Source organism: Copadichromis virginalis, unplaced genomic scaffold (genome assembly GCF_057382275.1).
Source record: "Copadichromis virginalis isolate Kocher_CV1m ecotype Utaka unplaced genomic scaffold, C_Virginalis_male_GT1.1 unmapped_scaffold_1, whole genome shotgun sequence".
Lineage (NCBI taxonomy): Eukaryota > Metazoa > Chordata > Actinopteri > Cichliformes > Cichlidae > Copadichromis > Copadichromis virginalis.
The window spans coordinates 2,274,984-2,291,578 of record NW_028188589.1 but is presented as its reverse complement, the minus strand read 5'-3'; the positions used below and the strand labels follow the sequence as shown (position 1 = coordinate 2,291,578).

At 40.2% G+C, this 16,595-nt stretch overlaps 1 protein-coding gene across 1 annotated transcript; it reads left to right on the top strand.

The window, feature by feature from the left end:
* Positions 1 to 8,975: 8,975 nt before the first annotated feature.
* Positions 8,976 to 16,186, top strand: LOC146679521 (neoverrucotoxin subunit alpha-like). The gene is made up of 3 exons (XM_085450266.1): positions 8,976 to 9,108; positions 15,156 to 15,202; positions 15,351 to 16,186. Exons 1-3 carry the CDS (start codon positions 9,053 to 9,055, stop codon positions 15,878 to 15,880), a joined length of 633 nt encoding a protein of 210 aa, XP_085306392.1. The 5' UTR covers positions 8,976 to 9,052; the 3' UTR covers positions 15,881 to 16,186.
* The last annotated feature ends 409 nt before the right edge of the window (positions 16,187 to 16,595 follow it).

Here is a 16,595-nt window from a genome sequence, read left to right as displayed (position 1 = left end):
TCATTCACTCACACTCACTCTCATATGGCTGAAGTCTGTTTGTACACAGGCTGTCAGCTGGCCTGAGTTTGGCCTGTCTCTAAAATCATTATTTTATTACTTTTATTCTGATTCATCAAAGCCAAACTCAAACATATTTATATTTACTGATTATGTTCTCATCAATAATTAACAGTCAGTACATTCAGATATGAATCATAATTCAGTGTTTAACATATTATCACAGATGGACTGCACAGGAGATCTCCTTTATGAAGAAACTGTGAAAGTTTGTCCAAAAGTGGGAAACATTTCAGAGAACATCTCAGAGAATATCTGTGAAGCAGAAACTAAACATAATAATAGAAGAAAAGCCAAATAATGATCCAAATCCTGCTCTGAGACTATCAGACAGTAAAGGCTTCCAAAGACTGCTCACCTCTCAGACTTACTTAAAGATGCTGGTGCTGTCCACAGATCAGCTGACCTGCTGGGTCTCCATGATCAGCTTTGTTTCTTGGAGATAAAGGCTGAAGCTTTTAGAGCTTCAGTTCTCCAGAGCAGCAGGATGTCTGAGGTCCGCAGAAACACAAAAACACAGCAGCTAAAAATAGTTGATCAAAGAAAACGAGGTGGGAGCTGCTGATTCCTGAGCTTTGATACTGGATTAGCTTCAGTAGTTATTCCAATCACTGCTGTAGGAGCTGCATTTAGTCACAGCTGACTGTCTTCTTTGAACAATCACAATGACTACTGTTCTAAAAAACAAGCACACAAAGAACCAATGAGAGTGTAGAACATGATAAAGAGCTCCTGTGATGGTGGCAAAGAAATGAGCAGCAGACGGCTGTCTACATGTTGTAGTGGTTTACAGTCACCAGGGGGCGCCGTCACGGCCACGCAGTCAGTGGGCTGCTCTGCTTGTGCTGTTGTTGGTGAAGCTGAAGTGAAAGCGAATGTTAAAACAATGAAAAGTGTCCACTGCAGCCTCCATCTGAGCTTGTCATGTTCTTCTTCTTTGATCCTTCGTGTTTGTGCTGAACACTGCTGTCGCTCTCTTCCCTGTTCCCGCCCACTTTCTAACCAATCAGCATTGGAGCGTGCACAGCGTCGTCCACACTGAGCTTTGTTGTGAGCGCATGGACTCGTCTGCAGAACATTTGTATGGGCTCAAAATGTGGTCATAAATATTTTGTACTTGTAAATCAGGATTTGTATGTGTAAAAAAGAATTTGTGTGTGCGTGAAAAAAACTTTGTATGTGTGTGTAAAAAAGATTTGTGTGTGCGTGAAAAAAATTTGTGTGTGTGTGTAAAAAAAGATTTGTGTGTGGACTTAGCCAAAAAAAACCCTGCAAGTTACAAGTACGAATTTTGACCCTATTTTTCTTCCTTTCATCTGATTGGTCAATGTCATGTCAATCACAAATGTAACTATCCAATCAGAGAACAGATGGGTTTGGCTGTCGGAGGGGCACTTTTTTGACCTGACGTTCCCGTCACAAGTGTCTTCTAAGTGAAGCTACCAGGTTCAGGTCCAGCTCTGTTTATCTGGAGCTGCAGTAAATGATCCGTCCTCACAAAGCAACACAGACACCAGATATGCAAACACAGCATCATACAACACAACCAAGAGATCCAAAGAATCATCTCTGCATTTCTGTGGCTGATGCTGCTGGAACGAAGCTGTTTGAAACCTTGTTGTTCTGCACTTTGGGACCTGAAGAGGAACCTGAACCTCTGTGCAGAGGGTTCAACTCTGAGGATTCCTGTTCAGTTTTTTTTATTTCACACGGCAAAACTTGACAACTTTATGATAAATGTACGACTTCAATGTGAAAAATTCATTTTTTTCTCTTGTTTGTTTGAAGCTGCTTCCTGTTGGCTTCAGCTGTTTGGAGTTTCCATTTTCTAAACTTCTACATTCTGAACCTTCTTCAGCTCTGAACAGATGATGAAACACTGAATGATTTCAAGCTCACACTTTGTCTAATAAACTTACATCTTTCATTTTTTATTCAGATTGAAGGACTGTGATTTGTCAGAGATCAGCTGTGATTATCTGGCAGCAGCGCTGAAGTCCAACCCCTCGTATCCCAGAGTGCTGGACCTGAGTGGAACCTACAACAACCTGCAGGATTCAGGAGTGAAGCAGCTGTGTGTTCTTCTGGAGAATCCACGATGTCGATTTGAAACTCTGAGGTCAGTCACATGTTTTAGTTGTGCTGAGATGAATATGATGTGAAAGTTGTGCTGACACTGTGGATCAGTAGGCCCACACACCTCTATACAGGAAGTCTGGTTCTACTCTTTGTAGAACTTCTGATCCCTGATCCTCTGAGTCTGACTCAGTAGATAATGCAGAGTTCTGAGCTGATGTGGGTGACAGGACTCAGGCAGCCTGACAGAGTTGATGTCCAGGTCTTCCCTGCTTGTCCTGATATACATAAACATGAGTATCCTTGCAGGTCAGATCTCATCAGTCACACCTGTTAGTGCAGCTCTCCTCTAGATTGTAGTGCTTGTTAAACTAGGATGATTTTAGGAGCCTGGACCGCAGATCTAAGGGAAGATATGACTTGGAAAGACTAAACCAACCTATTAGAGGTGTTCAAACTAACATAGATAAATACTAAGATTTACACCTTTAGTGTCTCACAAAGGGTTGAAAAGTGAATGTGCACAGAGAGGTTGGTGGTGAGACGGGCACTTCCAGCACTGTAGATGTGTTCCAGATCAGTGTTCATGGAAATAATCCGGAGAGCAGGATTCCTTGATGAATGTTACATCTTCTTAAAGTTATAATCCACAGGGAAAACTGTGAAACTGTCGATCTGATATCTAGTCAACCAATCAGGTGTTTACATGCCCTTCACTGATCTCCAGCCCCACCTTATTATCAGTTTCTCTCTCTTTTACATCTGAATTATCTTCACTTCACATTTCAGTCAGTTCAGATTTCATTAGCACGTTCACTTTAGCATAATCCATTTTAATCCAAACACCTTTCTCTTTAAACTCTGTTTGTCAGTCACAGTATATCCAGTACAATCCTCTTTTTCACTGCGTCACACACATTCAGAGATCAGAGTGTCCTGTGTGTGCTCTCATTCACTCACACTCACTCTCATATGGCTGAAGTCTGTTTGTACACAGGCTAATCTGGGACTCTCCACCATTTGACCCTAGAAATAAAGAAGCTTCTTGGATGAGAGGTGAAAGGCGAAACGACTTCAAAAAACTTAAAGAAGTCCAGATGCCTTTTTTTCTAAGCTCTTTAGATAACTGCGATCCTTCACAAACTCCTCATCAGTGGGACTCTCAGAGCTACCAGCCCTTTGCTACAATCACAAAGCTCTTCATTGAAATCAATGATATCAAAGCTGGAATCAAGCTATAGCCATATACACTGGTAAAGACTTCTTATCTCGAAATAATATGCTGAAGTGGCAATGCAGAAATTGAAAATAGGCGGACGTGCTACCTATGCTATTAGTAGAATGGACATTGGCCTGCTGGCTAAGGAAGGCCCTGTCTCACATAGAGGTGAGAGAGGCCCCCCTCGAAACCCCCTCTTTTATCGGGGCTTACTTAGGGTCATATCGGGGACCCCACAGTTAGAAGTCTTTTTTTTTTTTCTTTTATTTTTCTTTGTCAAAATAAAGCTTATTTGTGTAGCTGCTGTTTTATACAGCTTTAATGTTAATATTAACATTTGCTTATGTATGTTTAGGGAGTGGTCTGATGGTACATGTCGTTGTCACATTAATAATATTCAAATAGTAAGGGTATGCTTAAAGATATGGTAAAAATCATATCATATAATGTAAATGGCCTGTCGAATCCAATTAAACGTAATAAAATTTTAACTAAAATGAAGAAAGAACAAGTACAAATAGTGTATCCACAGGAAACCCATCTAGACTGTAAGGAGCATGAAAAACTGAAAAGAATGGGTTATACAACAGTTTCTCCTCTTCCTATAAAACTGGACGAAGGAGAGGAGTGGCTATCCTGTTATCAAGCAAATTACTCTTTGAAAAAATATCCGAGATAAGTGACAAAGAGGGACGTTATATGTTGGTAAGGGGAAACATTGAGGGGAACCCAGTCACGTTGTTAAATATATATGCACCCCCTGGAAGCGATATTTATTTCTTTAAGAAGATTATAGATGTGATGGTAACAGAGACAGTAGGTTTCCTAATTTGCGGAGGAGATTTAAATATACATCTACAACCAAAGCTAGATATTTCCAATAGAAAAGCACAGAATACTAAAACATTAATTAAGAATATAAATACATTGATGAAGGAGGTGGGACTAATTGATATATGGAGAGACTTGCATCCCTACCAAAGGGATTATACTTATTTTTCCTCACCGCACTCGTTATACACAAGAATAGATTATTTCATAACTTTTGGGAAAAATAAAGATAAAATAAACACTTGTGCAATTGGAACAATAGAGTTAAGCGATCATGCACCAGTATACCTGTCTGTTGATTTAAACGTGCAACCAAAACTCAATAATTGGAAATTAAATTCAAGCTTACTGAATGATCCTCACTTTAAAGGACAAATTAAGAAAGAGATTCACTTCTATATGGAAACTAATGACAATGGTGAGGTGTCTCCTCCTATACTGTGGGATGCCTTAAAAGCTGTCCTGAGAGGGAAAATTATAGCAATATCCTCTTATAAGAAAAAGATGAGAAATAAGAAATTAGAAGAGCTACAAAATAAGAATTAGAGAAAAGGCATGAAAGAAAAACATCTCAGGATATATTGGAGGAAATTAGGAAAACAAGAAATGAAATAAATGATTTGACCACATATGAAATTTAAAAAAAATCAATGTTTCTTAAACAAAGGTATATAAATACCTTTGTAAATACAAGATAATGTACGACGGACATTACAAATTATTAATCATATTCAAAAGAATAAAATAGAAGCAATGGTAATCAGTATCGATGCAGAAAAATCATTCGATTCAGTTAATTGGAACTTTCTTTACCGAGTCTTGCATACATTTGGCTTTCACGAAAATATAATTAAGACAATACAGGCACTTTATGATAACCCTACGGCAAGGATTAAAATTAATGGCTACCTATCAAATAGTATTAAGCTGCAAAGAGGAACAAGGCAGGGCTGTGCGTGCTCACCATTATTATTTGCGTTATATCTGGAACTATTGGCTCAATATATAAGACAAAATAAAGAAGTAGAAGGTATTAATATCCATGAAAAGGAGCATAAATTAGCCTGCTATGCAGATGATATTTTAATATTTTTGGGTCAACCATCAAACTCTTTACCTAAATTAATGCAATCATTTGAATACTTTGGTCGACTATCTGGATATAGGGTTAATATGAGTAAAACACAATTGCTTAAGTACAACTATATTCCATCAGAAGAAATTACAAATAAGTATCAATTAGCATGGCAAACAGAGTACTTTAAATATCTAGGAGTCATAATACCTAAGGATCTTACAGAACTATTAGAACAAAATTATTTACCAATACAGAAAAAAATTAAGGAAGCTATAGCGAGATGGAATCTAATTCCATATTTAAGTTTATATTCGAGAATAGACTCAATTAAAATTAATATTCTTCCTAAATTATTATATTTATTTCAAACATTACCAATAGAAATTAACCAGAAACAGTTTAATGAATGGGATAAAATTTTGTCAAGATACATATGGCAAGGAAAAATTAGATTTAAAACCCTACAACTTAACAAAGGAAAAGGGGGGTGGGGCTTACCTTCTCTTAGGGAATATTATTGGGCAGCACAATTAAGGCCTATGATATGCTGATGTAATCCTTCATATGACGCTCAATGGAAAGTTATTGAGGAGAGTCTGACCTCCATCCCCATATAAGCTATTATAGCAGACAGAAGCTTTCAAAATTTAATAAAAACTATTGAAAATCCATGGATCAAGTTGACTTTTAAAATTTGGGAAACAGTAATAAAAGAATATAAACTAGAAGAGGATATAGCAGTTCTTAAGTGGTGTGCATATGACACACATTTTGCTCCAAATAAATTGGACACCAGATTCAAAGATTGGACATATAAAGGATTAACAGCTTTATGTATGGTAATGGAGGAAGGCAGACTAATTAGTTTTGATAAAATGAAAGATAAATATTCATTAGAAACACAGGATTTTTATAGATGTCTACAGATGAGGCATTTTGTCAATAAAACGATAAAAGCTAAGGCTGAATTGAGTAAACAGCTGCTAGACGTATTTAAAAGGGCAGTTCAAATAAAAATAGAGGTATTATAGGTGACCTCTATAAAGGATTAACAAATATGAAATTACACTCAACCTTGTATATCAAAACAAAATGGGAAATGGAGGGAGGAATAGAGATAAAGGAGGAAGAATGGACAACAATGTGGGCATATCAATGGAAATGTAGCAGCTCACAGAGCTGGCGGGAATTTGGGTGGAAATGCCTGATAAGATATTTTATTACACCTCACCAAAAATCTCACTATGAAGGTAACCCTCCCGCTTGCTGGAGAAATTGTGGAAATACAAATGCAAATCACTATCATATTTTCTGGGACTGTCATGTTATTAAAACCTATTGGAAGGGAATACATGCAGCAATACAAGAGACATTTGGAAGATATTTACCTTTGGAAAGTAAAACTCTACGTTTTGGACTTATGCCAGAAGGATGGACAAAGAACGATAAATACTGGTTTAATATTTTACTGGCAGCAGGCAAAAAAGCCATCACAAAAAAATGTCTTTCTTCAGAGAGCCCAACTATGAACACGTGGATGAACATCACACTGGACATTTACAGAATGGAGAAAATGACAGCAGATGTGAACTACAAGAGGGACCTGTTTGTATCACGATGGAAGAAATGGATGGACTACATTAGAAAACGCAGGCCAGTTTTTGCTTTTGCATTAGATTTTGACTTTGTTAACTACTAGAAGACTAGAGGAAAAACTAGTTACATTAATGGAAACAAAAACACACTCCCTATATTTATTTATTTATTTTTCTTTCCTTTTTCTTTTTCCTTATGTATTTTTTATTTATGTTGTTTGTTGTTTCCTGTTTTGCTTCTTTTTCTTTTCTTCTTCTTCTTTCATTCTTATTGTATGGATATTTTAGTTGTTTAAATATAGAAAAAAAGAAAAAAATATATGTACTGAAAGATAGCTGAAGTTGATGGTATTGTATAGTGATTCTAAAATGTCAATAAAAATAAAGAAGCTGGAATGAAATGAGTCCAAGTCTTCTGCTGATTCAGCATCACATTCATCTTTGCTCCTTGTTCTGCATCCCCACCATGGACTTCATTCCTTTCCAAGCCAGCCTTGAGTGTCCTTTATTCAGCTCATCCTCTGCTTTACTTTTACACCTGATTTTAGCTGCTTTTCTTCTCTCCCTCATAACAAGACAGCTTCTTCTGCCTGAGAACATGTTGGAGTGATTTACTAATCCAGGGCTGATTTTTGGGGAAAATACTTCCTGTTTTCAAAGTAATCCCCATTTTTCCCAGAATGAAATGTAAGTAGAAATAAATGATCTAAGTGAGAACATGAGCCTTTAAAAAGGCTCTTCTGAGGCTGCTGCCAGTGGTCAAAGCCTCCAACAAAGCTCTGTAAGTACATATGTGATCATATGTACTCAGTTTGTTCAATACTGAATACAATGGAGCACAAATTGTCCACGTTTCTGAAATATTTCTGGGTGTAACTGTCACCAAAGTGCAATTTAGACCTGGCCTGTGGTTGTTATCTAAGTGATAATCATCAATTCTACTAAAACAAATACAAAATAAAGAAATTTGACACATTCTGTTGATATCAAAAGCACACTGAACAATTCAGTGTTGTTTTACTGCTGTTCTCTCTTCACTTCTTCTCCTCTGATTCTCTCCACATGTTGCTCTGCATCAGTGCTCAGTTTCCTGACAAAACAAGATGAAATATTGCTAAATATAATAGTATCTCATTACACTTCAACATAAGTGTTTTATTTTTGTAATTGTTTATCTGTTATTTTTCAGACTGAGTCACTGTGACCTGTCAGAGAGAAGCTGTGAAGCTCTGGCCTCAGGTCTCAGCTCTCAGACCTCTAATCTGAGACAGCTGGACCTGAGTAACATTAACCTGAAGGATTCAGGCGTGAAGCTTCTGTCTGAAGGACTGAAGAGTCCACGCTGTACACTGGAAACTCTCAGGTGAGATCAAGCATTTTTCTTTCATCAACTGACAGAATTAGCAGATTAATAATAAGGCAGTCCTCTAATAAGAGGAGAAGTGGAGGTGTTTTGAAGGGCAACATACTCTTATGTTAACAAGACAGGAAGTAGTTCCTGGGAACTGCTTCCTTTGTTATTGTCTAAGTAGAAACATGATGGTGAAACAGTGATGAGTTTGCAGAGGTGGATCCACACAACACAACAATGCTGTTGCGTGCTGAAAGCAGACTTCTCACAGATTCTGAGGCTGCAGGTTTCATCACTGTCCAACCAAAATTCACTGAACCAGCAGTAAATGAACGTCCAAAACTACACTTCATGTTTAAAAAACAGATGATCAGGGGGATTTGTGTTTACATCTTTTTTGTGTGATCTGTTCACCTGCTGTTTCAGCTGTTTGGTGGTTGTTGAGATGGTTTTGTGAACTTTTAGCTGAGATTCTGACGTTTCTGTAGATACCACACATGTCTAATTACTTTGTACAGCATGAATGGCCATAACGAGGTTTTTAATTGTTTTTAATTTAATTTAATTTTTTTAATTTTAATCAATTTTAATTCATGCGCCAACCAGCGTGGAGCCTGTTACAGTCGCTCCTGCTTTTCTCTTAGTTTAGCTCTTTTTTCTTACTTGTATTAAATAATTTCCCCCAGGGATCAAAAGTAAAAGTATTCTGATTCTGATTCTGCAGTCTGTCAGGCTGTTTGATCACAGAGGAAGGCTGTACTTCTCTGGCCTCTGCTCTGAGCTCCAACCCCTCCCATCTGAGAGAGCTGGACCTGAGCTACAATCATCCAGGTCTCTCAGGAATGAAGCTGCTGTCGGCTGGACTGAAGGATCCAGGCTGGAGACTGGACACTCTCAGGTATGGAGATAATGTCTGACAGAGGAGGAAGAGCTGGAAACATTTTCTGTGTCCTTCACTCACTTCCTGTTTGTTTCCTGCAGATGAGACATGAGCAATCACACATGCAGGAATATTTTCAGGGACAGACACACTAGTCTAGCTGGATAGTACGTGGATATTTATGCAGGGGTCTCCAAGTAGTCTGTTTGCAGGAACATTAATGATAACTGATAAGTCATGTTGAGAGTTTCATTAAAAGTAGACCTACAGTCCATAAATATTTGGACAGAGACAACATTTTGTAACTTTAGATACACTTTATTAGGTCACAGATGTACTATACCTGAGATAGTGGCCACTGTGTACCGAATAAAGTGTCAGCCATGTGTATGTTTCCCATGCTGTATGTCCACAGTCACAGTGACAGTCAGTGACACTGACAGAAGGATGAAACAAGGCTGTGAATCATTTCAGTCTGTGTGTGTTACAAAGAGGCAGACAGGAGCAGCTAGCCTACCTAGCACTAGCTGCTCGCATTGTTAAAAGGGAAGAGAAAACAATATTAGCATTAGCTGCTAATAATTATTCACCCCTAATTAGAATAATCCGCTAAAAGCAGCCTACTTACCATTAACTCCTCACTTTGTTGTTACCCAACGGAAAAGAGTATTAGTATTAGCTACTATCATTTTTAATAAGTAAGAGAAAACAGTGTTATTGGATAATGCTAACTCACATTAAATTAGCATTAGCTATTTACAGCAGCGTACTTAGAATTAGCCACTCACACTGTTAAAAAGTAAGGGAAAACAGTATTAGCAGTAGCGCATAATGCTAATTCACGTCAACGTAGCATTAGTTAATAATGGCAGCCTACTTAGCATTAACTGCTCACTAATATAATGCTAATTTGCATCAAATTAGCATTAGCTGCTCAAGTTGTTATAAGGAAAAAGAGAAAACGATATTAGCATTAGCTGGTAATAATTATTCACCCCTAATTAGAATAAGCCGCTAATGGCAGCATACTTGGCATTAACTCCTCACATCGTTATAATGCAAATGAGGCTAACTTGCATTAAATTAGACTGCTGTTATTAGCTAATGCTATTTAGCAGTAGCTGCTCACATTGTTATAAAGCAAAGGAAAACGATATGAGCATTAGCTTCAAATGCATATTTGCCTTAAATTAGACGTAGGTGCTAATGGCGGCCTACTTAGCATTAGCAGCTCAGACGTTGTAATGCTAGGAAAAAGAGTGTTAGCATTAGCCGTTCACATTGTTATAAAGTTAAGGGAAATAGTGTTAGCAATAGCTACTCACATTGTTTAAAAGTAAGCGTTAGCATTAGTGCATAATGCTAATTCACATCAAATTAGCATTAGTTAATAACGGCAGCCTATTTAGCATTGGCAGATAATGTTGACCTTGGCCCACTGCAAAAGTTAAGAACTAAAGATTTAGGAGTGTTTCTCGATAGCTCTTTCTCATTTGAGAAACAAATGAATTCTGTTATTAAAACCAGCTGTAAGGTTTATATTGTTGATTGTCATTTATGCTTAGAAATATTTACTCATATATGCTTAATTTTATAATCGATTGCATGATGATAGAGGTTTGATCCTTAGTAGTCTGTAAAGACTCTGTGTGCCTTCCAGAGTGCTCTGGCATGCACACACCACTTGGGGCCATGAGAGAGGTCGTACCCTCTCTTACTGATTTATGGTGTAGGACAGGGGTCTCAAACTCAATTTAGCTGGGGGCTGCTGCAGGCAGAGTCTGGGTGAGGCTGGGCCGCATTAGGTTTTCTACAAGAAAGGCATGGTTAAAAAAATTCCAATCTTCTCAAATCTCTTTATTTTTATTTTTTAACACAAAATATGAAAAATAAATGAACAAATTAAGAATTAATAAGAAAATCAATCAATCTGTAATACATAAATAAAATAATAATAAGATATTTTTAGTCAGTGAACTTGTGTGTTTCTTTCAGTCTTCTATATCTGCTGTGTTTAGATTGAAATGTCTGTATTAACAGTTCTATAACCTTCTTCTGAACATGAATGGAACACTGTAGAAAATGAACTGTTCTTCTGAACATGGCTTCTCTTGCCTACTCCTTGCTGCTAGAGACCTGGCAGCGTTTCCTCTCGCATAGCCGAGCCAGATTTGGCCTGAGGGAGGAAGCAGTTGCGACCCTCAGTATGTCTTGAAGATGATCATCCGTAAGTCTGGACCTGTACTTGGACTTATTGAAGTCCAAAGTGGAGAAGAGCTTTTGGCACAAGTATGTGCTACCAAAAAGGCACATGGTCCGCTTGAACATTCGGGAAAGCCGAGGGAAACTAGGGCTCAAGTCTCTCAAAAATTGTCCAAGCTTGTCTGCTTTTCCACTCACCTCCCTGAACTTTGCTTTGAGTTCAGAGTTGCACTGCAGCTCAATGAGCTCCATTTGAAGCACAGAAGGGGCATCTTGCACATCAAAGGAGAAGGGGTCCGCAAAAATGTGAAAGGTGGCTCTGTGTGTCTTGAAGTCAGCAAATCTGTGATCAAATTCCTCCTGTAGCCTCAAAATGGCATCAACATACTCGTCAGCACTGAATGGTGTGCCTGCATCCACGAGTGCCTTGCATGCTGGGAAATGGCAAAGGTTTGTCTGAGAGAGCTGAGCTTTCCAGAGCGCCAGTTTTGTGGAGAATGCTCTCACGTTGTCATAGGCAGCACTGACAAGTTGCCCCTGGCCTTGTAACGTCTTGTTCAGTACATTAAGCTCATGTGTCATATCAACAAGAAAAGCTGAGTCCATGAGCCATTTGGGATCAGTTAGCACAGGAACACTAACTCCATCCTTCTCCATGAAGGCTTCACTTCTGCTCTCAACTCAAAAAGTCTCTTTAATACATTTCCCCTGCTGAGCCAACGTACCTCAGTGAAGTCGAGCACATCCCCATATTCTGACTCCATTTCCTCTAAAAAAAGCACAGAACCTTCGGTGCTTTAAGCCCCTGGATCTGATTTGGTTGATGCATTTCACAACAATAGACATCACATTGTCAAACTTCAGGCATTTGCTGCAAAGGACCTGCTGATGGATGATGCAGTGCAGAGCAATGGCCTCCTCCACGCCTTCCTCTTCCAGTTTGTTTTGTGCCACCAGTCCATGTTTCCTCCCTGTCATTGATGGCGCTCCATCTGTTGTTATTCCAACAAACCTCTTCCATGGCAAACCAACATTCTCAATGGCATCACACAGCTTGTAAATATCTGCTGAGCGGTGGTCTGGCCATGCATTGGAATTACTGTGAGCAGCTCCTCCATCACTTCAAAACTGTCATCAACACCACGGACATACATTGGGAGCTGGGCAGTGTCGGTGATGTCTGTGGTCTCATCAAGAGCGACTGAGTATACACTGAAACATTTGGCTTTCTCACACAGTTGGTCATAAATGTCACTTGACAGGTCAGAAATGCGATCTGCTGCGGTGTTGGCAGAAAGGCTGATGTTGCTAAACTGACCTTTCTTTCCCGGACAGACTATATTTGCAGCCTGCAATATGCACTTTTAGACAAATGCACCTTCTGTGAATGGCTTCCCTGCTTTAGCAATCATCTCACTAACCACGTGGCTCCGACTGCTGCATTATTCTCTTTGGTTGCTTTCTTGGAGAAATCTTGCTGCCTCAGTAGATCTGTTTTAAGACTGGCAACCCGGTTCGCTCTCTCGTCTCCCTGGTATTTTGCATCCAGCTCAGCATGTCTAGTTGTGTAATGACGTTTCAAATTGTATTCCTTGTGCAGCGCAACTTTCTCTGTGCAAATAAGACAGGTCGGGGTGCCCCTGTGCTCAACAAAGAAATATTGCATTTCCCACTTTTCCTGAAATTGTCGGTGCTCATCACCAACCTTTCTCTTCACCGCAGGCTTTGAAAAAGACATGTTTGGGGCTATGTGACATTTATAATTCTACTTGGTGTCACTGTCGCATTGAAGTTTCAATCAAGCGTTTAGCCGACGGACGGGGAACGTCTCAACGCGTAGAGAACGTCATTTCTGCTTCTTTTTCTTGCAACCGTAGCACGGCGATCGGCAGATAAAAAGCCGGTAGCAGTCTCCTTTGTTTTTACGCTCGATGTTCATGTCTTTCATGACGACACGAACACCGTGGCGTTTGCAGATGGTAGAAAGTGCAGGGATAGCGAGCGCAAAAAAGGCGACTGCTCACGGCGCCGGGCTGTTGTTACAGGAGAAAGAAGCGGAAATGACACCGTGACATATAACAAATAACATCAGCTGTTTCTGATGTTAGTTGTTTTGACTGCTTTTACATTATATTGAAATATATGTAATGTTCATGTTTGCTGCAATGCAAACGCAGTGATGCAAATAAAAACATCGAGCCACAAATTACGGTGCGACCCTATAATTAGTCCGGGTTACCGGGGACTGTTGTTGCCGATGAACAGGTGTCGCTATGTGACTGCAGACTAAATTGGGCTGCATTGAGTTCATGACTTTTCTTTTATCCCGCCGCCTACGCATCACTGTGAGAGTTAATATGAGATCTCTCTCTGTGGAAAAATAACTTTAAATCCCACTGACGTGTGTATAAATCTATATACGTATAATGTCCCGCTGGGCAGCAACTTAAAAAAACAACTTTTTTTGAAGTGTTGTGAACGCAGCGCGCTGGGGCGAATGTCGGCGTTTGCCCAATAGAAAGGAGGAAGCCAGCCAGGCACAGAAAGAAAGAAACACTCCAGGGCAACGCTGCTGGAACTTTGACTCATTGAGAAATGTTTCCCTGCTTGCATCAAGCCCGGCTGGTGTCCCCTGAGATCCATATCCCACCCTGATTGGTGGGTTAATTCAGCTCCGCCCACAACACTGTAAAGTGTCATACATTATCAAACTAACATTACATTTTCATATTAAGGTGGGGCCAAAAACTATCGTCCTGCGGGCCGCAATTGGCCCGCGGGCCGCGAGTTTGAGACCCCTGGTGTAGGAGGACACCTACTCTGTGTCTGGTTAAGTATAAGAGCCCTTTGTTAGGGGGACCGCTGGACTCTTAGCACCAGCTTTGGGGTCACAGGGTCACATCTGGAACACACACACACACGCACACAGACACACACACGCACACAGACACACACACGCACACAGACACACACACACACACACGCACACAGACACACACACGCACACAGACACACACGCACAAAGACACACACACACGCACAAAGACACACACACGCACAAAGACACACACACACACAGACAGACACACACACACACGCACACACACACACACACACACACACACACACACTATGCACAGACTGGTACTCTTTGTTCATACCTGTGTAAGACGTCATAATGAACTTGTGCATATTCATGTAAGCTCAATAAAGAGCAGTGTTACGAGGGAGCAGACGAGAGCGACTGAGGTCAAGTGAAGGAACGGCGCTGTCACAGTTCTCTCCCTCATCAATTGTCTGGTTCCAGCGGTGGGTCTGTGCTAGACGACCCATCACCAGCTTTTTCCACTGGTTACCAGTACGTGGTAGAATCCACTTCCAGATCTGGTTGTCTTTAAATCTGTGAATGGATTGGCTCCATCTTATCTCTCTTTAACAAAAGAATCCAAGTGGAGCCCTCAGGTCTGCAGATAAGCAGCTTCTGACCAGAACTAGACGTAAAAACAGAGGTGAGCTTTATCGATGGCTGCAGCCAAACTCTGGAACAGTCGCCCTTCACATCAGGTCGTCACCAACACTGGACATTTTTAAAAGCCGGTTGGAAACACATTTGTACTCTGTAGCTTTCAATCCTGACCAGTCTTTATAGTCATTACTGTGTATGTTTCCTATTTTCTCTCTACTCTGTGCAGCACTTTGGCTCAAGCTGTTTTTAAATGTGCTGATAAATAAATGTAGATTTCTTTGAATAAAACAGTGGAGCCGAGCTTTGAGCTCAGTGTGTAACAGTGTGTGTGTGAGAGCCATGTAATGTCCATGTGTGCATGCTGACTGTGCTGCTCTGACCCCCCTCCTCCTTTCAGGGTGGAGCCTGCTGGAGTCCGATGGTTGAGACCAGGTCTGAGGAAGTGTAAGTGTGTTTTTAATGGGATTCATGAAAACAAAGCAGCACACATTCAACCATCTTCATCATGTCAGGAGTCATCATCAAAGTGTCAATCAATGAACAGATGATGGATCAATAACTGCAGCTGGATTGTGTTTGTTCTCTCCATCAGATTCCTGTCAACTCACAATCGACACAAACACAGTGAACACAGAGCTCCAACTGTCTGACAACAACAGGAAGGTGACACGTGTGGAGAAGGTTCAGTCATATCCTGATCATCCAGACAGATTTGATGTTTATCTTCAGCTGCTGTGTAGAAATGGTCTGACTGGTCGCTGTTACTGGGAGGTCGAGTGGAGAGGAGACGTTTATATATCAGTGAGTTACAGAAGCATCAGAAGGAAAGGAAGCAGTGATGACTGTTGGTTTGGATACAATGATCAGTCCTGGAGTCTGAGCTGCTCTGATGATGGTCCTCGTTATGTCTGTCACAATAACAGACAAACATCCATCTCCTCCTCTGTCTCTAACAGAGCAGCAGTGTATGTGGACTGTCCTGCTGGCACTCTGTCCTTCTACAGAGTCTCCTCTGACACTCTGATCCACCTCCACACCTTCAACACCACATTCACTCAAACTCTTTATCCTGGGTTTGGGTTTTATTACTTGTCTCCTGGTTCCTCAGTGTCCCTGTGCTGAGTGGAGTGTAAAGAGTGTCTCCTGTTACAGAAACACTCTGACTGTTGAACAGATAGTTCAGTCTGTACATGTCTGTCTCTTTCACTCACAAACACGTTTTCAGATTCATGGATTCAATCAGTTGATGTTTGAAACTCTTCTAAATGATTCCTTGTAAACTTCTTCCTCTTCAGTCACAAACAAACAGGAAGTGATGTCACATGTGTTCCTGTCCACACAGCAGAATGAGTCTATTGCTGACAGTGATGTACAAACAGAGTGAGCATTTCTGAGGCCCAAAATAAACTGAGTAGTTCACTGAATGAACAATGGACTGTGAGCTCAGTTCCTTCATCATTAGTATGGATTATATATGTATATGTATTATATTAGTATCATATATATCAGGTGCTGCTGCTTTCAGTCATTGTGCAAATGTGCTGTTTGTAAGCTTGTAAAGCTGCAGTCAGCTGAGACTGAAGAAGTCACCTGATCAGTGAGCAAACGTTTCTGAAAACGTCCAGATGAACAGAATCAACCTTTTGGGATCAGCCAGCAATGCAGCATCATTGTTGTTCAGCTTCAGAGGTTTGCAGGAATGAACTGATGACCAGAAACAGCTGCAAAGTCCAAGAAAATACCAGCTGGAGTTCAGCTGCATTTGAAGAAGTCAAAGAAAAGTAAGGATGGCAAAGGGCGACGTTTTCTTCCAAAGAGCTGCAAACATGGTCGACGC